Genomic DNA, 22,695 nt, shown 5'->3' with positions numbered 1-22,695 from the left:
CCTCCCACAGAGCAGGCACAAAATAGGCGAGGGTGTTAGTTTTCTGAATGGCTCATCCTGGCCTTGTCCACTCCGTGAGGCCTTGTGTGTCAGTGTAGGGTGGTGTATGGGCCATCCTGGCTTATTTTTTATTCTAGACCATCAGCCAGGGATAGGACACAGATTCTTTGCTCCATGACTGGAAAGAATAATACCACTTTGCCCTTGGAGAGTGTGTTCACTTCCACAGGCCTCTGCATCTGGTTCCTTTACCTCCGTCTTCTCTTACGACCTGCCTTGCAGGTAGAGGGGTGAGCACTGCACTCACATTCCTCTCTGAGGGAACCGATGCAGGGCTGCTCACCCAGTAGGAGGTAAAATCAGGGCAGATGGCAGGTCTCCATATGACAGGCGGGTTGTTCCAGAACATTGGGTGTGCGCTGGGTGATGGGCTTCATGCTGTTCTCTGCCCCCAAAACGGTGTTTACCTCAGGCAAGCTCCCTCTCCGTGCCGTGCACCGGCAGAGGTTCCACTGGCGGAGGAGGCCCATTGGCTGCCCCTCCTGATGTGCTCCCACTTCTTTCCCAGGTGTGGCTTGGCGTTGGCCCTCAACAAGCTCTCCCAGTATCTGGACAGCTCTCAGGTGAAGCCACTCTTCCAATTTTTTGTCCCTGATGCCCTCAACGACCGACACCCAGATGTCCGGAAGTGCATGTTGGATGCAGCCCTTGCAACACTCAACACTCACGGGAAGGTAAGGGGGTCCCAGCCTGCTAAGGAGACACGGGGGAGGCGGGCTGTAGGGCTGAGCAGGGGCCAGAGATGCTGAGTGCCAGGAGTCCTGGCAGAGCACTTTGAGCCAAAAAGACCACAATAGTATGTTAAATTCTTTTAAGTCTGTAGCAGTCCTGCCAGAAAACTGGAAGAGCCTCTGGCTGGCATGTCAGGATGCCTGTCCCAGAGCTAGACTTGGTCTTGGTCCTCAGGGCATGGACTGTCGTCCCCAGATGCAGCCTACAGGGTTGACCTGAGGCTCTGAGGGGTTTGGCTTTCCAGGAGAACGTCAACTCGCTGTTGCCAGTATTCGAGGAGTTCCTGAAGAACGCGCCCAATGATGCCAGCTACGATGCTGTGCGACAGAGTGTGGTGGTCCTGATGGGCTCTCTGGCCAAGCACCTGGACAAGAGTGACCCCAAAGTGAAGCCCATTGTTGCCAAGCTCATCGCCGCCCTCTCAACCCCCTCCCAGCAGGTACCTGCCATTTGACCTGGGACCCACATGCCAGTTAGAGAATTGGGACCTGGCTGTGGTTAGGCAGTTGGATGCTAGGGGAGGAATCGGACAGTCAGGGCCTGGAAAGCCCAGTTCTTGGTAAGGATTCATCCCTTCTCCCAGGGGAGAGCCTGGTTTCTAGTCAGGAATACTCCTGGAGAGGGAGTTTCTTTGTTACTGTGTTCTAGTTGACCTCCCAGATAGTTTCATTTTTTTCTACTCACCTGGTTTATATTCAAGAATGCCTCCTGGGGAAGGAGTTTCTTTGTTACTTTGTTCTAGTTGACCTCCCAGATAGTTCCATTTTTTCTATTCACTAACATGCACTGGGGATCCAAAGGGGAAAACAAAAATAAAAGATCAGGCTTTGTCTCATGTCAAGCCTTTCCCTGGCCCTTTACATGTGTTGATTATGTGTTGCAGGTGCATTTTAATGTAGCCTCTAAGCTACAGTGCAAAGAAATTTATTTTTCTTTGTTTTGAGAAACATGCATATATTTCTATATATATATGTGTGTGTGTGTGTGTGTGTATATATATATGTATTTTTTTTTTTTTTTTGTAGTTTGCATTTTGGACCACTTAGAGTATCCTCATAAAATGAACAGTTGGCCTGGGCGTGGTGGCTTATGCCTGTAATCCCAGTGCTTTAGGAGGGTGAGGTGGGTGCTTGAGGCCAGTAGTTCAAGACCAGCCTGAGCAACATAGTGAGATCGTGTCTCTACAGAAACTTTAAAAATTAGCCAGAGGTGGAGGCCATGCCTGTGTTCCTAGCTCCTCAGGAGACTGAGGCAATAGGATTGCTTGAGTCCAGGAATTCAAGGTTATAGTGAATGAGGATCGTGCCACTGCACTCTAGCCTGGGTGACAGGGTAAGACCCTATTTCTAAAAACAAAACAAAAAACTTTACCAAAAGAATGCACAGTTGAAAACAGTTTCCAAAATTGTGGTCAAATACGGTGTCAGAAAGCCCAGACTACAAAAGAGTTGCATCTGGGCACCTGCCAGCGTGGCATCAGGGTTGCTGCTGTCAAGCTGGGCTTAGTGAGCTGCGGTTGGGAGGCAGGATTGAGTGTCTTTTGGTTCCACTCAATTTGTGCCTGGTCCTATAAGGCCCTGCCCTATTTCTCTGTGATTTTGACCAGTTTGGAAACAGAGACACGGGCTCTTTTTATGGAAGCGAAACAGCACACTTTTCTGGAAGCTTTCTTTCTGAGTGGATTTAGTCTTTAGAGTCCCCTCCTTGGTCACCTACCCCGCTGCCCAGGCCTAGGTTTTCCATTTAGACCAGAAATGGCACCATACGGGCTGAAGCTTTTGTCGTCAGCAGATTGTAGTATGCACCCTGAGGGGTATATAACACTGTGTGTACCTGTTTGCTTCTCTGGTGCCCTGTGACACCTGCAGGCAGTGGCTGAGATGGGGCTTGGGACATCTGGTAGTGGGTGCTGTGTAGGATGGTCAGACCCCATGAAACTGCTACAGCGGAGCCACAGCATTGACAGGCAGGCCCTTCCCCAGGTCCAGGAGTCTGTGGCCAGCTGTTTGCCACCCCTTGTGCCAGCCATCAAGGAAGACGCTGGAGGGATGATCCAGAGGCTCATGCAGCAGCTCCTGGAGTCAGACAAGTACGCAGAGCGCAAAGGGGCCGCGTATGGGCTGGCGGGCCTGGTGAAGGGCCTGGGCATCCTCTCGCTGAAGCAACAGGAGATGATGGCAGCACTGACTGATGCCATCCAGGATAAGAAGAACTTCCGCCGGCGAGAGGGTGAGCATCTCTGAGCTTGGGGCTGCCCAGTATGGGAAGTCGGTCCCCAGGTTGCCAGAGGAAGGAATCTGACCCTGGCACCCCAGGTGGAGGCTGCTGCTTGTGTGTGTACTACGCAGGGCCCTGCTGTGTGTGACCCAGTCCAGCCGGGTCCTTGCTGCTTTCCGTGGACTTGGAAATTTCTAACTCAGCAACACCCTTAGCTGAGAGAGGTTTGGCTTTTTTTTTTTTTTTTTTGAGACTGAGTCCCACCCTGTCACCAGGCGCGATCTTGGCTCACTGCAATCTTCATCTCCCGGGTTCAAGCGATTCTACCTCAGCCTCCCTAGTAGCTGGGATTACAGGTGCACACCACCACACCCAGCTAATTTTTGTATTTTCAGTAGAGACAGGGTTTCACCATGTTGGCCAGGATGGTCTATATCTCCTGACCTCGTGATCTGCCCACCTCAGCCTCCCAAAGTGTTGGGATTATGGGCGTGAGCCACCATGCCCTGCTGAGGTTTGGCTTTTCTAACTGTTAGTGCCAAGAAGTGAAGGCGGCTGCCCTGCACTGTCCTCCCTTCCACCCAGCCACATTCCTGCTCTAGGGCTTCTTGGGCTGAGGCAGAGGGTGCTGCTTCCTCATGGGGCAGCCACTAGTCCCACGGCTGTCCTGCTTCTAGAGGGGTGGGAGGTGGCAGGGAGGTTGCCGTCCCTTCTGTTCTCTGTGGCTACTACCCCCAGGGGACATTCTCTTCCCAGCCGTCCCACCTTCTTTTCCCCTAGGAGCCCTCTTTGCCTTTGAGATGCTCTGCACCATGCTGGGGAAGCTCTTTGAGCCGTACGTGGTTCACGTGTTGCCCCATCTGCTCCTGTGCTTTGGGGATGGAAACCAGTATGTGCGTGAGGTAAGTCCCCAGAGTGCTCGGGAGAACAGCATCGACACTTTATGAGATGTGTTCCCAACTGTGTTTGCAGGCCTTGGCACAGGGTCTGACATAGTAGAACCCCAGTACGCATTGGTCACAGGAGGAACACTAGGACTGGTGTCAGGCTTGCCTCTTGCTTGGGCGAGGAGGCCCCTGAACGTCTTTTCTCCTCCCTTGAGGCTGCAGATGACTGTGCCAAGGCTGTGATGAGCAACTTGAGTGCTCACGGGGTGAAGCTGGTGCTCCCCTCCTTACTGGCTGCCCTGGAGGAGGAGTCCTGGCGGACCAAAGCTGGTAAGACTACTCCCTCTGTCTCTCTTCCCAGCTTCATGTGAAAATCAGCCTCAGCAAGGATCCTGGGTAGCCACAGCTCTTGTCCTGTGAGCTCCCCATGCCAGGGATAGGGTTAAGACTCTGCTTTTGTTAACATTTGAGATGGAGTCTTGCTCTGTCCTCCAGGCTGATCTTGAACGTTGGGCCTCAAACCATTCTCACAGGAGCACGCCCCCACACCTGGCTGATTTTTGTATTTTTTTTTTTGTAATGGTGGAGTCTCGCTATGTTTCCCAGACTGGCCTCGAATTCCTGGGTTCAAGTGATCCTCCTGCCTTGGCCTCCCGAAGCACTGGGATTGCAGTTGTGAGTCACCATGCCTGGCCAACTCTCCCTCTGGCAGTTGGATCTTTCTATGTTTTCTGTGCTTTCATGCCAAGAAACAGGCCTCTGACAAGAGCCACAACCCTAAGTCAGGAAATCCGAGAGCTGTAAAGCTCTTCTGTGGCTTTAAAGTTTTTCCCCCCAGGAAAACTCTTTTTAAAAATAACCTTAGGCAGGACAATATCTTGAGGGCAGGAGTTTAGACCAGCCTGGGCACTATAGCAAGACCCTACCTCTACAAAAAAAAAAAAAAAAAGGCCAGGTGTGGCGGTGCATGCCTGTAGTCTGAGCTACTCAGGAGGCTGAAGTGGGAGGATCTCTTGAGCCCTGGAGTTTGAGGCTGCAGTGAGCTGTGATCATGGCACCAAACTCTAACCTGGGCAGCAGCGTGAGACCCTGTCTCAAAAATAAATAATTAAAATACCTGGCACCCTATTAAGCAAACAGATAAAAGTAGAGCTGTTCTAATTGGGGGAGGATCACCATCTAAGGCCCTCCCTCCCACTCAGCCTCCTTCTCAGTCCTTCAGGCTTCACCCTGTAGTTTGAAACAACACAAATCTAAATCAGTTTCCTCATTTGTGGATGAAGAAACAGTTGAGAGAAATTCAGTGAATTGGTCTTGAATCTCACTGTAAGGATTAAATCAGGTCTCCCCTATCCTGGTCTCTTTCTCCCATACTGCCCTGCCTCTCACCTGGGATCCCACTGCTCAGCAGGCTGCAAGAGCTTTTTTGACCCCTCTGCTAGAGCCAGCCCCCTCTCCCCTCCTCCCAGTGACTGCTTTAGCACAGTCTGCAGGGGCCAGGGTAGCTGTCCCTTGCCCATGTAGCCAGTGCCGGTGAGTTGCTGGACTGTGCTCAGTGATTCAGTGCTGGGCTTGTGTCTGCTATCCACAGGGTCAGTGGAGCTTCTTGGGGCAATGGCGTACTGTGCTCCTAAGCAGCTGTCGTCCTGCCTACCCAACATCGTGCCCAAACTTACGGAGGTGCTGACCGACTCCCATGTCAAAGTCCAGAAGGCTGGACAGCAGGCGCTCAGGCAGATCGGCTCTGTCATCAGGAACCCGGAGATCCTGGGTAGGCCTCTGCCGTAAGGGTGCTTGCCCTGGTCTCCCGCCAACCCCGCGGCCTTTGGATACTGCAGGGAACTTGCACCCATTCGGCTAAGATCTTTTCCTCTGAGGACAAATATGTTCACAGTGAAATAGCCTCTAAATCCTGGGAAGCCCTTTTCCTAGAATAATTATTTGAAGGTAGTTTGGAAGCATTCATTCTGTTTTCCCACTGATCTGGGGCAGATGTCATTGGCTATACAGATAGGGACACTGAGTCATTGGCTCAGGAGCAGTTTGACTCCAAGAGATCCCTGTGCACGAAGCTGAGCATGAGGTCAACAGAACTGAATGACATTCTCTGGACCACATCAGCACCATTCAGAATGTTAGGGCCTATGAAAACTTTCTATTCCGTCTCATTCCAGGAGGCCTTTGATAGAGCGGAGGGTAAAGGAAGGGTTAGGATTAACCTGACTTCTCTGGATGTGGTTCTTTCTTAGTACTGGGAAGAGGTCGATCGCTAGGAACATAACCCAGCCAGGCACCTTGACCAGCATGTCACTCGTTAAATTCTAAGCTTCACCTGCCAGCGCCCAGTCAGTGTACTTCAGTCTGGAAAGTATGGAATAACCTCAAAATACATAAAACAAAATTCATAAAGCTACAGGGAGAAGTTAACAAATACATTATATCGTAGTGGGAGATCTCAGCACACTTCTCCATTACCGATAGGGCAAACCAGAAATTTACTAAGGATACATGCTTTACAAAAATTTTATTTCCGTGGCTCATTCCTGTAATCCAGCGCTTTGGGAGGCCGAGGCGGGCGGATCACCTGAGGTCAGGAGTTGGAGTGAAAGAAGGATTGTTCTTTGTGGGTTGCCTGTCTTCCCCAGCTGGTGACTTGTGGGACTTCAGGGAGGAGGTGCACCAGACCCTCTTCTCTTCTGATCCATTCTAGTTCTGGGGGTCCAGGGCCTTGCTGCTGCATGGGTGTGCATCAGCCAGGCTCTCTTCTCTTGGGATGTGCACAGCCATTGCCCCGGTCCTCCTGGATGCCCTGACGGACCCCTCCAGGAAGACCCAGAAGTGCTTGCAGACCCTGCTGGACACCAAGTTCGTCCACTTCATTGATGCCCCGTCCCTGGCCCTCATCATGCCCATCGTCCAGAGAGCCTTCCAGGACCGTTCCACGGACACGCGGAAGATGGCAGCCCAGATTATTGGCAACATGTACTCCCTGACAGACCAGAAGGTAGCATCCCAGCTGGGGCTAGTGTGGGACAGACCAGAAAATGGCTGAGTGCAGTCAGAGGTGCAGAGTGCCCACATTAGACATGGAAACATAAGGGCGTTAGTCCCTAATTATTTTTATGGGGAGAAGTGAGCCATTTTGGGGTGGAAGTCTGGGCTCTCTTAGCATCTTAGAGAGTGCAGTGGTTCAAGTCCTTGTTAGCTTAGTTCTCAGCTGAGGCTCAGAAAGGCATGTCTTCTCTTTTGCCCTCTCACGAGTGTTGAAGTGCTTGCCGCTTGGACTACTTGCTCTTGACAAGAATACTCCTGTCTTCAGGAGAGCCTGTATTCTTGTCAGGAGAGCCTGGTTTGGGAGATTTGCTTTGTTTGTTTGTCTGCTCCCAAGAGCTTGCGTGTGTGATCTCACTGTCTACCATAGCTCTGCTTTGCTTACTGAGGCTGTGGGCAAAAAAATATATAAAGTGAAAAAGTTATATTAATCCTAGAAAATTTGGGAAATTAAAAAACCAGAAAAACAGACCAGGCTTGGTGGCTCATGCTTGTAATCCCAGGACTTTGAGAGGCTGTAATGGGAGGATTGCTTGAGCCCAGGAGCTGTGATAATACCACCGCACTCCAGCCTGGGGCGACAGAGCAAGACCCTGTTTTAAAAAGTAAATTAATTAATTAAAAAAATTAGAAAACCAAAATATTTTATCCACAGTTCCCCACCATGAAAATAATTACTGTTAATTTTTTTTTTTCTTTTTTTTTGAGATGTAGTCTCGCTCTGTTGCCCAGGCAGGAGCGCACTGACACAATCTTGGCTCACTGCAACCTCTGCCTCCCGGGTTCAAGCGATTCTCCTGCCTCAGCCTCCCGAGTAGCTGGGAGTACAGGCGCCCACAACCACGCCTGGTTAATTTTTGTGTTTTTAGTAGAGACAGGGTGAAACCATGTTGGCCAGGCTGATCTCGAACTCCTGACCTCAGGTGATCCTCAGGTGATCCACCCGCCTCGACCTCCCAAAGTGTTGGGATTACAGGTGTGAGCCACCGTGCCTCGCCAATTACTGTTAATTTTTAAAATTACATTTAAAAATAGCATTCCTAAACTTAAAACTGTTTCCCAAGTTATAACAAGTTATTCACAAAACTGATTTTTAATAGTTATATAATATCCTGACAAGTTTATATGCCATAACTTATATAATTCTATCATTGGTCATACAGTGTCCAAGGTTTTTGGCTATTTTAAGTGATGCTGCAGTGAACATAAGGCATTTTCTGTTTTTAAAATTATTTCCTAAAGCTGAATGCTCTATCGAGAGACATAAACATTTTGAGATGAATAAAGGGAAGATGTTGATAAAAATTCTGAAAGGAAAGTACCAGAAGTAATTTGCTAAAGATTCCAGAGTTGGACAGGCCTTGGTCCTAAGAGAAGGGTGGGAGGTGCAAGAGCATTGAACTCCTGTCTGTTGAGGATGGGCCTGAGGTCCCTTGTAGGAGTCCCTGAGCAATTGCACAGGGCCTTCAAGGAACCAGTCAGGGAGAGGACTTACTTGCCAGTTGCCCTTCCCTCCCTGTTGCATGGGCAGTGAGGTTTGCATGCTAGGTGCCCCTGCCGAGCACTCCTTGCCAGCAGAATGGGGAGGTCAGAGTCCACAGGGAAATGGGCCTGGAGAAAGCAGGAGTTGGGCCTCACCTGAGCCACCTCCTGTGTTGCAGGACTTGGCTCCGTACCTGCCCAGCGTGACGCCTGGCCTGAAAGCATCGCTTTTGGACCCTGTGCCTGAGGTGAGTCTGAGGTAGGCTGGAGGATGAGCCAGGCCCCTCATCCAGTCCCCACAAATGGATTCCTGAGAATTCCCCAAAGCTGCTTTTGTGTCTGTTGGATAAAGGGAAGGAGGCCCTCCGTGCCCTTCCCTGCTCCCATGTGGCTACCTTGTTTTGAGCCTCATCTTCTCACACCATCTCTGTTCTCGGTTACCTGACAGGTGCGGACGGTATCTGCAAAGGCCCTTGGGGCCATGGTGAAGGGCATGGGGGAGTCGTGCTTTGAGGACTTGCTGCCGTGGCTGATGGAGACACTGACCTATGAGCAGAGTTCTGTGGATCGCTCAGGCGCTGCACAGGGTAAGGCCAGAGCAGGTCCAGTGGCCAGACCAGGAATGCTCTATAAGGGGCCCTCAGGTCCAGTGGGCTCATTCTGTCCTTTGTTGCAGGGTTGGCTGAGGTCATGGCCGGTTTGGGGGTGGAGAAGTTGGAGAAGCTGATGCCAGAAATCGTGGCTACAGCCAGCAAAGTGGATATTGCACCCCATGTCCGAGATGGCTACATTATGATGTTTAACTACCTGCCCATCACCTTTGGAGACAAGTTTACTCCTTATGTGGGGCCCATCATCCCCTGTATCCTCAAAGTAGGTACCATGACCTTGGCAAGGGTAGAGTCCATCAGGAGGGCAGGAGGCAAGTGCTCTCCTGGAGAGCTAGGGATCCCTGCTGGGCGGGGTTGGCTTGCACAGCACTCGGCCTTCGGTGAGCCCCATGTTTTTTGGGTTGGGGGCCTGAGAGTGGCAGCTCTGGCCGACCCACCCTCTGTGTGCCCAGGCTCTGGCTGATGAGAATGAGTTTGTGCGTGACACCGCCCTGCGCGCGGGCCAGCGGGTTATCTCCATGTATGCTGAGACAGCCATCGCCCTGCTGCTGCCCCAGCTAGAGCAAGGCCTCTTTGATGACCTTTGGAGAATCAGGTGAGAACTTGGGCAGAAAGACCCGGTGGGGATGATGTGTGGTGGCTCATGCCTATAATCCGAGCACTCTGGGAAGCTGAGGCAGCAGGATTGCTTGAACCCAGGAGTTTGCGATAAGCCCTGGCAACATAGTGAGAACCTGTCTCTACAAAAAAATAAAAAATTAGCAGGGAACGGTGGTGCACACTTGTAATCCCGGCTACACAGGAGGCTGAGGCGGAAGGATCGCTTGAGCCTCAGAGGTGGAGGTTGTAGTGAGCTGAGATTGTGCCACTGCACTCCAACCTGGGCAACAGAGCAAGACGCTGTCTTTAAAAGGGAAAAAAAAGATCCAAAGGGCTCCACTTTGCGTTTTGATAACTCCAATTGAGAAACGAAGAGCAGAATGTTGCCAAGAACTCTCTCAACTTTTTCCAGACCCTTGTTTTTAACCATTTTGTAACTTTTCCAGTTTCCTGTAGCAATGTCTTTATTCTTACTCTTTTTTAAAAAGTCCTCTCTATACAGGCTTACAATTTGTATTCAGATTTTAAATGTTAAGGACTCTTTAAAAATTTCACTTTTGGGAATATATTTCAAGGATGTATTGAATGGTCAAGTGCTTACAGCTGTTAGACATAAGGATGTTTGTTGCAGTATTGCTTACCATTTGAAAACTTGGAGATTGATTTAAAAATATAGCACATTCCATACAGTGGTCTTTTTTTTTTCCCCCTTTTTGAGATGGAGTCTCTGTCGCCCAGGCTGGAGTGCAGTGGCATGATCTCGGCTCACCGCAACCTCTGCCTCCCGGGTTCAAGCGATTCTCCTGCCTCAGCCTCCCGAGTAGCTGGGATTACAGGCGTCCGCCACCATGCCTGGCTAATTTTGTATTTTTAGTAGAGATGTGGTTTCTCCATGTTGGTCAGGCTGGTCTCGAACCCCCGACCTCAGGTGATCCGCCTGCCTTGGCCTCCCAAAGTGCTGGGATTACAGGCGTGAGCCACTTCACCCTGCCTGAAATAGTTTATCCTTCTAAGGCCTCTCCTGGTTCCTCCACTTCTGATGATCAGTCTTCCTACTTGCCTGTTAATGCTTCCCCTTTTGTACTCACTTTATTTTTTATAACCTTTGTTACAGAAATTTTTACATGTTTTTTAAAAAAACTTTTTTCCCCCAACATTAAATGTATGTTCATTAGTAGAAAACCTGGAAAATATGTGGGCGAGTGTAAAGAAATGAAAACCGCCTGACTTGCCATTCCAAGATGACCGTCATGAATATTTTGGGTGCACTTCTTTCCATCTTCTGTGCAGTGCTCAGTTGTGCCGAGCCCGCTCCTTGCAGCTGTGTGACTGTGTTGTTGGCCTCCTTCTCAGGTTCAGCTCTGTTCAGCTCCTTGGGGATCTCCTGTTTCACATCTCAGGAGTCACTGGGAAGATGACCACAGAAACTGCCTCCGAGGATGATAACTTTGGAACTGCCCAGTCCAACAAGGTGCCTGCCCCGCAGTGGCTTTCCTGCCCCTGCTGATGGCACGGTGTGCCCTGATGCCCATGCCCTAGAGGCTTCACTACTGTGTGTTCTCTGTCCCCTTCCACTGGCTGCAGGCGATCATCACTGCCCTGGGGGTAGAGCGGCGGAACCGGGTGTTGGCGGGGCTGTACATGGGCCGCTCAGACACCCAGCTGGTGGTGCGGCAGGCGTCCCTGCATGTCTGGAAGATTGTTGTCTCCAATACCCCCCGTACCTTGCGTGAGATCCTGCCCACTCTCTTTGGGCTCCTGCTGGGTTTCCTGGCCAGCACGTGTGCAGATAAGAGAACGGTGAGTTTCCTGAGCCTCGTTTTGGACCAGCAGTCCCAGTGCCTCCTTTCAGAGCCTAGAAAGCTGGGTCTGCAGAGCCTGGGAAAGTGCCCATACACCCTGCCTAACAGAGGAACATTGTGTTCTTTACTTAGTCATCCTGCAAATTTTTTTTATTATTTTATTTTATTTATTTTTTTGAGATGGAGTCTTGCTCTGTCGCTTAGGCTGGAGTACAGTGGCGTGATCTCGGCTCACTGCAAGCTCTGCCTCCTAGGTTCACACCATTCTCCTGCCTCAGCCTCCTGAGTAACTGGGACTACAGGCATCCGCCGCCATGCTCAGCTATGTTTTTGTATTTTTAGTAGAGATGGGGTTTCACCATGTTAGCCAGGATGGTCTCAATCTCCTGACCTTGTGATCCACCTGCCTTGGCCTCCCAAAGTGCTGGGATTACAGGTGTGAGCCACCGCACCCAGCCTCTGCAAACATTTATTAGCATCTACTGTGCACTAAGAGAGACCTAGCACCTGGGGACATAATGGAGAAGAAAGGCAGCCTCATTCCTTATCCTCGTAAGAGATCGTCTGGTCAAGGAGATGGATATTAATCAGATAACCACACAAAGAGGTGTAAAATGCGACTGTGGCCAGTGTTGTATGGTACTGCAAAGCTTATAATAGCTGCATTTGACCTGCTGGGGAGGGATGGGCCTGTGTTAGTGAACACTTCTCAGAAGAAATGATGCTTGAAGATGAAAGATAAGTAAGCACTAACCAGGTGAGGAGGTGGCGAAAGACCATTCCAGACAGAGGGAATAAATAATGCTTTCGATATAAAGACAGGATATGCAGAAGTCCCGTAGTGGGCAGGAACATAGCACCAGTAGGGGCTGAGCAAGGCCAGTGTGGCTGGAGTGAGGAGGCAGGGAGGAGCAGTGTGGCATGAGATCAGGCTGGCGCGCTGGCAGGGGCAGACAGGTCAGTGGTCCCGGAGGAGGTGCCCAGGCGGGCTGGTGATCATTTCTGCCGATCTCCTTTGGCCTACTTCCAGTGGCGATCCCTAGCAAGCAAATTGTGTATTTGGCTCTAAAGAAGGGTTTACATGAGGTCTCAGAAAGTAGATGGTTTTTCTTTCCTTAAAGCTTTGTTCCAGATTCAGCTTGCGCTGAGCCACGGCACAGTGTTAAGGCTTCAGTCATCCAGGGAAATTGCCCTTGACTGTGCAGCAGCAGATGAATTGTTTTGTTCATATGTAAGGTGCTGGCTCTTCATGTTAGGTTGTGTAGGTGTGTGTGAAACATAATTTTTTTAATGTTTTGCAAGCACTACAGAGAGTATTTGGGGGCTCTTTAGGGGTAAGAGCATTTGGGGAAGTTAAGTCAATGATTCAGATAAAGCCTTGGAGGTTTCAGGGCCCTCATTCTGGAGTCCTCCTGCGGGTGTCCTGGGCTTTGCAGGGACTTTACTTCCTGGCTTGGTCTTTGTTGACAGATTGCAGCGAGAACATTGGGAGATCTCGTGCGGAAGTTAGGGGAGAAAATCCTCCCCGAGATCATCCCCATCCTTGAGGAAGGCCTGAGGTCTCAGAAGAGCGACGAGAGGCAGGGTGTGTGCATTGGGCTAAGTGAGATCATGAAGTCCACCAGCCGGGACGCCGTGAGTATCTTGCAAGGACTGCAGGCGACCTGACCCAGAGGGCGGGGGAAGGTTACTGGAGGAGCTTCACCTCTAGGGGGTTTGCGCTGCCCTCAGGGACAAGTCAGCCTCACTCTGGGGAGGTGCTGGCTGGGCCACGTGGATTTCAGTCTCCGTGTTCTCAGGTTTTCTGTCAGTTTTGCAGACTAAGAGCTAAGTGATTTGGATGCCTCCTTGAGTGGCCTTTGGAAACTGGAGATGATCTCTCTCTCACAACTGTGGAGGTTGCTCGGGATCAGTCCCTTTTGTGATGCTTTATAAGTGCAATTAAAAATGTGTGCACCTCCTTCTGGGAGAGGGGGTGGACAGCTGTGTGAGTGGGTAGGGCAGGAGGGAGCGGGAGGGGTATGCACTCACCCTTAGCAGGAGGGGAGCAGGTAAGAGTTGTGGTGCCCACTGGGAGGAAGCGTATTGTGTCTGGCAGCAATACTGTTTCCATAGCAGCAACATCGAAGGGGGGTGTGAAGTACATTCCTCTTACTTGGTTCCTGAGGTAACTGATCCTGGAGACCCCCCTGGGGAGTAGGTTAGAAATGCTTACAGGCACTGCCTTCATGTTTGGATGAAAACGCCAAAGCAGTTAAGTGGATGGCCCGCTAGAAATGTAAGCAAGCAGCTAGTTGCTTGGCTTGGGCATCCTTGTCTGAATCCCTAGGATACCGGATCCCTCTTCTCCTGTATTGATGTTTGTCTTACGTTTGGTTTTCAAAATTTACATTTAGCAAGGAGTCAAAAGAAATTCTGTCATTAAAAAGAATTGTGATTCATTGGAGAGGCAGAGTTCCACAGAGGCTGAGTTCTTGCCTGCAAAGTCCCCACAGTCCAGCGGCGAGTCCCACGTGCCAACCAGTCATTAGAATGCAGAGTGGGTTTGCTCTGCTGAAATCGTTACCGAGGGAGCAGAGCCATTATTGGCTCCATTGTAGACCCAAGACTTCATAGAGCACAAAGTCTGGATTGAGACTTGAAGAAGGACTTGGAGTTTTCCAAGAGAATAAGCAAAAGAAAGAGTCCAGGGAAAGAGAGGGCCAGATGCCGTGGGAAGGAGTTTGCCGTTCTTAGAGAAGATGGGAGGTATATTGAGAATTCATCTAAAAGATTCAAGCTGTTGATTATTAAGTCTCAGTGAAGGATACATGGGGGTGCATCACATCCTCTCTGCTTTTTTTTTAAAATTGAGACAGAGTCTTATTCTGTCACCCAGACTGGAGTGCAGTGGTGCCATCATAGCTCAGTGTAACCTTAAACCTTGACCTTGTGGGCTCGAGTGATCCTCTCGCTATGGCCTCCTGAGTAGCTGGGGACTGTGGGTGTGCACCACCACACCTGGCTAATTTTTGCATTTTTGGTAGAGATGAGGTCTCACTATGTTGCCCAGGCTGGTCTCAAACTCCTGGCCTCAAGTGATTCTCTTGCCTCCACCTCCCAAAGTCTTAGGACTACAGGCATGAGCCACTGTGCTTGGCCCCTGTCTACTTTTTCATTTTTTTTTTTAATTTTTATTTTAACACAGTCTCACTCTGCCGCCCAGGCAGGAGTACGGGGGTACCATTTCTGCTGGCTCTAGCCTCTGCTTTCTGGGTTCAAGTGATTCTTGTGCCTCAGCCTCCTGAGTAGCTGGGATTACAGGTGTGCACCACCACACCCAGCTAATTTTTGTATTTTTAGTAGAGATGGGATTTTGCCATGTTGACCAGGCTGGTCTCGAACTCCTGGCCTCAAGTCATCCGCCCACCTTGGCCTCCCAAAGCGCTAGGATTACAGGCATGAGCTACCGTGCCTGGCCCCTTCTCTCCTTTTTTTTAAAATTTCACAGTAAAGAGTTAAGTTAAAAGACAAGTCAGGCAAAGAGAGTTAGGGTGGCCCAGCTGGGTCAGAGTCCCCTGCCTGTGCTTCTTGTCTGCTTTGCTCCTTCTTTGCCTTTCCTGCATCTGGTACAGTTGTAGCTTGCCATTGCAGGTGCTGTATTTCTCTGAATCCCTCGTGCCTACGGCAAGGAAGGCTTTGTGTGACCCACTGGAGGAGGTCAGAGAGGCGGCAGCCAAGACTTTCGAGCAGCTGCATTCCACCATTGGCCACCAGGCTCTGGAGGACATTCTCCCATTTTTACTAAAGCAGCTGGTGAGTGGATCTACCACACACCTGCCTACCAGTTTGGCTTTTGCTGTCTTTGTAGATGCAAAATGCAGAGCGATTATTCTGCCAAGGCAGTCGGAATGTGGGCCTTCCAGAGGGAGTGGGTACAGCAAGATCAGACTTGACTTTGTGCTTCGTCTTTGACAGTGAGGAAATGTGGGTGCAACAGGAGGGAGGGAAACAAGTGGAGAAGGAAGTTGGCGGTGGCTGGTTGAGACAACAGAGATGCAGATTCCTCAGGGTTGTCCTCAACACCCTCTGCAGGATGATGAGGAGGTGTCAGAGTTTGCCTTGGATGGTCTGAAGCAAGTCATGGCTATTAAGAGTCGTGTGGTGCTGCCCTACCTCGTGCCCAAGGTAAATCCCAACATGTGGTCAACACCTTCTGGCTCTAGGGCATTGACATTCCAGGGCCTGCAGTGAAGACCAGTCCTGAACGTAGATGTTGGGGGGCTGGGGGAGGAGGGTGCAGTACAAGCATTGCACCCTTCCCCTGTTGTCCTCCAGGATATGCTGGAGTAGATGCTTGGCTCTGAGCAGTGGGCTTGGGCTCTCTTGCCCACCCATCTGTTCCCAGAGCCTAGCGCAGCACCTGGCACAGTATTCACTGAGTTAATGTTCGTCATTCCACCAGCTGACAACGCCACCTGTCAACACCCGGGTGCTGGCTTTCCTTTCGTCAGTGGCTGGTGATGCCCTCACCCGTCATCTTGGCGTGATCCTCCCAGCGGTCATGCTGGCCCTGAAGGAAAAGCTTGGGACCCCAGATGAGCAGCTGGTAAGGGGCAAGCCTGGACCTATTGCTTTCTTATGTCCTGTCTGTCCAGAGGATCCCTGCTCAGCACACATGGCCCTTGTGGTTTGCAGGAGATGGCCAATTGTCAGGCTGTGATCCTCTCCGTAGAGGATGACACAGGGCACCGGATCATCATTGAGGATCTGCTGGAGGCTACCCGCAGCCCTGAGGTGGGCATGAGGCAAGCTGCTGCCATCATCCTCAACATCTACTGTTCCCGCTCGAAGGCTGACTACACCAGCCACCTGCGGAGCCTGGTCTCGGGCCTGATCCGCCTCTTCAACGACTCCAGCCCTGTGGTTCTGGAGGAGAGCTGGGATGCCCTAAATGCCATCACTAAGGTGAGGGGACTGCTGACCCCACAGCCAACTTTGGCTTATAGAAAATTCCAGACGTGGCTGGGCACGGTGGCTCAAGCCTGTAATCCCAGCACTTTGGGAGGCCGAGACGGGCGGATCACAAGGTCAGGAGATCGAGATCATCCTGGCTAACACAGTGAAACCCCATCTCTACTAAAAAATACAAAAAACTAGCCAGGCGAGGTGGCGGGCGCCTGTAGTCCCAGCTACTCGGGAGGCTGAGGCAGGAGAATGGCGTGAACCCAGGAGGCGGAGCTTGCAGTGAGCTGAGATCCGGCCACTGCACTCCAGCCTGGGCCACAGAGCGAGACTCCGTCTCAAAAAAAAAAAAAAAAAATCCAGACGTTTACTGGAATAGACTTATAAGAATCCCCCACATACCTGTCACTCAGCTTTGGCGTTTACCACCTCATGGCGAGTCTTGCTTATACTCCCGCCCATGCTTTCCCCATATATTCTTTGGAAGCAGTCTTGAGAGGGCTCTACATCCTCTCGCTTTTTCCTGGATTCTTGCAGAAGCTGGATGCTGGCAACCAGCTGGCACTCATTGAAGAGCTGCACAAGGAAATCCGGCTTATAGGGAACGAGAGCAAAGGCGAGCATGTGCCAGGGTTCTGCCTCCCGAAGAAGGTAAGCCAGGGCCTCGTGCAGGGGGCTGTGGGCATGCAGTCTGCTGTGCCTTCTGGCCCTTACCCCTGTCCCAAGTCTGCGGTAGGGCAGCTGGAGCAGCAGCCGTGGTGGTTGGTTTCAGCACCTTCACAGACAGCGTGTTTTCTTCCATGGCAGCCAGATGGGGACAGGGTTCATGCTGCCTTTGGTTTAAGCTCTGCAGGTCACCTTGGCCAGAGTGAGTGGGCCACAGGGTAACAGCAGTGCATGTTCCGTCTGTGTGATAGGCCTGTTGGGGCCCTTGTCTTCTTGTTTCTGCCAAGACTGTTCCATAGCCAGCCCTCTTAGGCTGTGATCCTGAGATTCAGCCCGAATCAGTATCTCCCATGGAGTTGAGGGGAGGACAACTGTTAGGACCAGCTTGCTTGCATGGGAGACACCGGGGCCCAGGGTGTTTGAGATTTGACTCTTAGTTGTGGTTCTCTTGTCAGGGAGTGACCTCCATCCTTCCAGTGTTACGGGAAGGAGTCCTGACCGGTAGCCCTGAGCAGAAAGAGGAGGCAGCCAAAGCCTTAGGCTTGGTGATCCGCCTGACCTCGGCTGACGCCCTGAGGCCCTCCGTGGTCAGCATCACTGGCCCTCTGATCCGCATCCTGGGGGACAGGTTCAGCTGGAATGTGAAGGCGGCTCTGCTTGAGACACTCAGCCTCTTGTTGGCTAAGGTGAGTGGCTGATGAGTTTGTTCAGATCTTAGAGAACAGGATTTGTTATATCCTGTTCTGTCTGCAGGATTTGTTACAAGGTGTCACGTAGCAGCAGGGCAACAGGTTTATTGTGGAGAGCAGCATAGCAGAGGGAGGTAAGACCTTGGACTCTAGAAGTGCTACACCATGGGTCAATTCTAAGTCCTTAGTAGCTGTGTGACCAGGATGACCTTGGGAAAGCCGTATAACCTGAGCCTGTTTCCTCACCTATAATGTGAGACTAATAATACCAGCTGTCTCATGAAGGGCTGCTAGATGTGGGGATTAGATGAGGTTATGTCCGGCATGATGCCTGCTACATACTAAGCACTCAGTACATGTGAAATGCTATTATTTTGAAAAACTACTTTTTCAAAGAAAAAAATTCAGGACCACATAAATACAAGGAAAACATTGTTTAAAGATATTGCAGTTCTTTTTTTTTTTTTTTTTTTCCGAGGCGGAGGCTAGCTCTGTCACCCAGAGCTGGAATGCAGTGGTGCAATTTCAGCTCACTGCAACCTCCGCCTCCTGGGTTCAAGCAATTCTCCTGCCTCAGCCTCCCAAGTAGCTGGGATTACAGGTGTCTGCCACCACACCCGGCTAATTTTTTTCTATTTTTAGTAGAGACAGAGTTTCACCAGGCTGGTCTCGAACTCCTGACCTCGCCCAGCTCAGATTTACCAGCTCCCCCATCCCCTTTGGGTGCCTGCCACAGCCTGCACACCCACCCAACTCCAGTATTTCCAGACCTTCATTGGCACTGAACCTCCGAACAGCCACTCTGGTTTTCCTAATTAACAATAAGTAAGCCGGGCGCGGTGGCTCACGCCTATAATCCCAGCACTTTGGGAGGCCGAGGTGAGCAGATCACCTGAGGTCAGGAGTTGAAGACCAGCCTGACCAACATGGAGAAACCCTGTCTCTACTAAAAATATAAAATTAGCTGGGCGTGGTGGCGGGTGCCTGTAATCCCAGCTACTTGGAAGGCTGAGGCAGGAGAATCGCCTGAACCTGGGAGGTGGAGGTTGCGGTGAGCCAAGATAGCACCATTGCACTCCAGCCTGGGCAACAAGAGCGAAACTCCATCTCAAAAAAAAAAAAAACATAAGTAAATCTTTTACTCTTGGACCCACCTGTATTTTATCAGAAGTGTACCTGTGTTTCTGTATAGTCGGGTTGAACTGGATTTTTAGTTAGGTGGGTGCACATTGTTGCAGTGAGAACTCTCCAAGGTCATTTGTTTCACAGGCTTGTTCTGAGGGCTGAATGTGGAGTGTGTATCCTGCTGTCAGTTGCTCAGTAGATGGGCTCTACTATTACACATTCAGTCCCTTTCCGTGTCTTGGCGTCAGAACTGTGCTTCCACACTGCCGACAGTCTGCCCTGCTCTTTAATGTATTCAAAGGAGGTTTTGAGTCACTTATCGACATGGACGGGTCTCCACTAAGCCAAACCGCAATGCAGCCAAGGCTTTGAGACACCTCCCTCAGATCGCGGCTGCCGCCTCCTCAGCCTCCTGCTCCTCCAGTACATCACAGCATGCTGGATATGACCAGGAGGCCAAGCAAAACCTGTCTGTGCTCAGCCTCTCTGACGGGCTGTCTGTCTTCAGCCCTGTGTGAGAGCTGGACTCGCTGTGGTGGTTTGGGATTGTGGTTGGTTCTCATGCCTGTGGTACACTGTGGCTTTGGGTCCACCACAACTGTCTTTCACGGATATGGGTTCCTCCCACAGGTTGGGATTGCCCTGAAGCCCTTCCTGCCCCAGCTGCAGACCACTTTCACCAAAGCCCTGCAGGACTCCAACCGGGGGGTGCGCCTGAAGGCCGCAGATGCTCTGGGGAAGCTCATTTCCATCCACATTAAGGTGGATCCCCTCTTCACAGAGCTGCTCAACGGCATCCGTGCCATGGAGGACCCAGGTGTCAGGTACGGCTTTAGCAAGGGAGTATTGTGGCCTCCAGGAGGCCAGGGGTTGCTCTGGGCCGAGCCTGCGCTGGCAGGAGGGGTGGTGGTGGAGGCACCCAGGGCTTAAGTCGGTGCGTCACTTCTGCAGGGACACCATGCTGCAGGCCCTGAGGTTTGTGATTCAGGGAGCAGGGGCCAAAGTGGATGCCGCCATCCGGAAAAACATCGTCTCGCTCCTGCTGAGCATGCTGGGACACGATGAGGTACGGCTGCAGGCAGGGCTAGTGGTACCACTGGTTTCCCTCCTCCTCCTTAGGTTGAGTTCTTTACTTTGTGTTAGAACCAGTACAGCTCAGTAGGAATAAGCGTTCCTGACATTTCTATCACCCTGTATGCTTCACCAACATTTCCTCAGGTTTCCAGGGAAACGGGGCAGGTATTGTGGATATATTTGGTGATTTCTGGTTTTTTTGTTTGTTTGTTTTCTGTCTTTTTTGGCTGAGTCTGGTTCTGTCGCCCAGGCTAGAGTGCAGTGGCACAATCTCGGCTCACTGCAACCTCCGCCTCATAGGTTTAAGCGATTTTCCTGCCTCAGCCTCTCGAGTAGCTGGGATTACAGGCGTCCGCCACCATACCCAGCTAATATTTGTATTTTTAGTAGAGATAGGGTTTCACCCATGTTGGCCAGACTGGTCTCAAACTCCTAACCTCAGGTGATCCACCCGCCTCAGCCTTCCAAAGTGCTGGGATTACAGGCGTGAGCCACCACGCCTGGCCGGTTATTTCTGTTTTGTAGATGAGGCAAGTGAGCTTTGTAGAGTCCCAGACCTCTCACCAATTTGCTCTCTGATCTTAAGTCATTTTGTCTGTCTGCCTCTCATTTCCACTTTTGTAAAATGAAGAGGTTTATTTATTGTTTTGTGAAACATTTGCCAAGCTAAAGGGCCTGTCTCAGAGGTGCGTAGACCTCATGGTCACAGACCTCAAGAAACTTAGTGTGTAGTGGGATAAACGGTCTCCAGGGTGCATCCCAGTGGGAAGTCTTAGAGGTTTGTTTTCGTGGATGAGATCTGTCTGGGCCATACCCTGCAAGTAGTAGAGTCCAAACCAGAAGCCCTGGACTCCTGCTTCTGTCCCAGTTCCATCAGCCTCACTCAGTCTGGAAGCATCTGTCACATATTTGGCTGCCAGCACTGTGGGGCCAGTAGGGAGTTGAGTCTATGGAGAAGAGTTTTCTGTTCACTTTCAGACAGCCCTCTGTTGTAGCCTAATTTACATTTGTAGGGCCAATCTAGGAGGAGAGGGCCTTTGGGCTCACGTGGTTTTACACTTCATTGACACACACATGCACACGCACACACACACACACACACACACACAGCTCCTGCCCACACCCCCGACACACACTTGCTGCTGCACTTCCCATGGCTCCGAAGTCCTAGTTCTGGTCCCCAGGCGCTGGCTGTGGGACTCCAGCCCCAGCCTTCTCTGTGGGGACAGATGGGAAAGTCTGCTGTCTTGGTCACGGTCTGCCAGGGCTTCCACAGAGTCACGTACAGCGCAAGCAAAAGTTAGTATTGAAACATAATTTGCATTTCACCACAGTGCAGCTTAAAATAGATGAAGTTGGAGAGAGTGGGTGTCAGAGCCAGCTTTAGCTTGGCACCTGGGCTTCCGCTTCAAGCTCAGAGGCCCAAACTGCTGGCAGCCCATCCTCTTACCCTCTGAACCTCCACTCAGATTGAAGGTGGCAGTTCAGGGTGCTAGCCTGGCATTAGCTTTTTGGGTTTGTTTTGGGGACATGGTGAGTTGGCACCTATAATAAGGAACATAACTTAAAATCCTTTCTTGGGGCCGGGCGCGGTGGCTCAAGCCTGTAATCCCAGCACTTTGGGAGGCCGAGACGGGCGGATCACGAAGTCAGGAGATCGAGACCATCCTGGCTAACACGGTGAAACCCCGTCTCTACTAAAAAATACAAAAAACTAGCCGGGCGAGGTGGCGGGCGCCTGTAGTCCCAGCTACTCGGGAGGCTGAGGCAGGAGAATGGCGTAAACCCGAGAGGCGGAGCTTGCAGTGAGCTGAGATCCGGCCACTGCACTCCAGCCTGGGCGACAGAGCGAGACTCCGACTCAAAAAAAGAAAAATCCTTTCTTGGTATTCCATAGTTAACTGGCCAGGGAGGAGCACGGAGCTGCTCGTGTACCTGGCTCTGATTTGAACAGGAAGTGCATGCCTTTCCTTATCTTCCTTGGCTTGATTAGTGGCTTTAGTTTGACTTCCTAGGATGAACCCAAGAATTTTGGTGGCAATGGGGCACTCATGCAGTAGGGAGATAGCAGGGGTCATTCTGGCTGCAAGATGACACCAGCTCTGTGGGAGAAAGGCGCTCAGAGTGGCCGTCTCTAGCCGGCTTCCCTGGTGGCTGTGGGCAGGTGCCTCCCCTTCTGCCCCTCCCTGCCTCACAGGGCTGTTGATAGTAATTGAGATAATAAATATGAAACATTCAGCCTTCCTGAGAAGAAAGGTGCTATGTAAATACAGTTATTACTGCTATTACGAGGATGACTGCCATATGCATACACACTGGGGTTTTCTATAATTACGTGAAGCGCTGAGTGTGTAATGTTTAACTCCATACCAGTGGCAGTTTCAGTGAATGGCAGCCCCAGTCTGGCAGGGGAGCACGAGTGCCTAGAGGAAGGACTGGATCTTGAGTCCCTGAGTTGGCTTGTTCCACCTTCTTTGTTGCTATCCGTCCTGGGCTCTAGAGCTGCCTGCCCTGGTCCCCACAGAGCTCTTGCTGTTCCCTGCACCCCGTCACTCCCTTCTTTTCCCTGTCAGGACAACACTCGCATCTCCTCAGCCGGGTGCCTAGGGGAACTGTGTGCCTTTTTGACCGAAGAGGAGCTTAGCGCCGTTCTACAGCAGTGCTTGCTGGGTAAGTACACTGGAGAGTTCCTCTTCAGGGCCCTGGGCCTCTCAGCCCTAGCGAAGAGTTGATGGGCATCTCTCTCCCTCCCTCA

The 22,695-nt window shown here is 51.2% G+C and overlaps 1 protein-coding gene across 2 annotated transcripts in view; it reads left to right on the top strand.

Moving 5' to 3' along the window:
- GCN1 (GCN1 activator of EIF2AK4) overlaps positions 1–22,695 on the top strand; it is a 66,635-nt gene that overhangs the window by 39,358 nt on the left and 4,582 nt on the right. For both annotated transcript variants that reach the window (XM_023204594.3, XM_023204585.3), the window contains 23 exons: positions 569–734; positions 1,037–1,231; positions 2,775–3,021; positions 3,790–3,911; positions 4,112–4,226; positions 5,488–5,667; positions 6,680–6,900; positions 8,609–8,677; positions 8,878–9,016; positions 9,106–9,302; positions 9,493–9,635; positions 10,994–11,111; positions 11,225–11,440; positions 12,913–13,077; positions 15,076–15,237; positions 15,517–15,609; positions 15,887–16,030; positions 16,120–16,389; positions 16,924–17,037; positions 17,508–17,738; positions 19,497–19,690; positions 19,818–19,932; positions 22,514–22,610. In XM_023204594.3, coding sequence (XP_023060362.1) covers positions 569–734; positions 1,037–1,231; positions 2,775–3,021; positions 3,790–3,911; positions 4,112–4,226; positions 5,488–5,667; positions 6,680–6,900; positions 8,609–8,677; positions 8,878–9,016; positions 9,106–9,302; positions 9,493–9,635; positions 10,994–11,111; positions 11,225–11,440; positions 12,913–13,077; positions 15,076–15,237; positions 15,517–15,609; positions 15,887–16,030; positions 16,120–16,389; positions 16,924–17,037; positions 17,508–17,738; positions 19,497–19,690; positions 19,818–19,932; positions 22,514–22,610 — 3,713 coding nt within the window. The remainder of the gene's footprint in view (positions 1–568; positions 735–1,036; positions 1,232–2,774; positions 3,022–3,789; positions 3,912–4,111; positions 4,227–5,487; positions 5,668–6,679; positions 6,901–8,608; positions 8,678–8,877; positions 9,017–9,105; positions 9,303–9,492; positions 9,636–10,993; positions 11,112–11,224; positions 11,441–12,912; positions 13,078–15,075; positions 15,238–15,516; positions 15,610–15,886; positions 16,031–16,119; positions 16,390–16,923; positions 17,038–17,507; positions 17,739–19,496; positions 19,691–19,817; positions 19,933–22,513; positions 22,611–22,695) is intronic.

This window comes from Piliocolobus tephrosceles, chromosome 10, assembly GCF_002776525.5.
Source record: "Piliocolobus tephrosceles isolate RC106 chromosome 10, ASM277652v3, whole genome shotgun sequence".
In the NCBI taxonomy this organism is placed as follows: Eukaryota; Metazoa; Chordata; class Mammalia; order Primates; family Cercopithecidae; genus Piliocolobus; species Piliocolobus tephrosceles.
The sequence above is the reverse complement of the archived record's forward strand: the minus strand, read 5'-3'. Positions and strand labels throughout refer to the sequence as shown.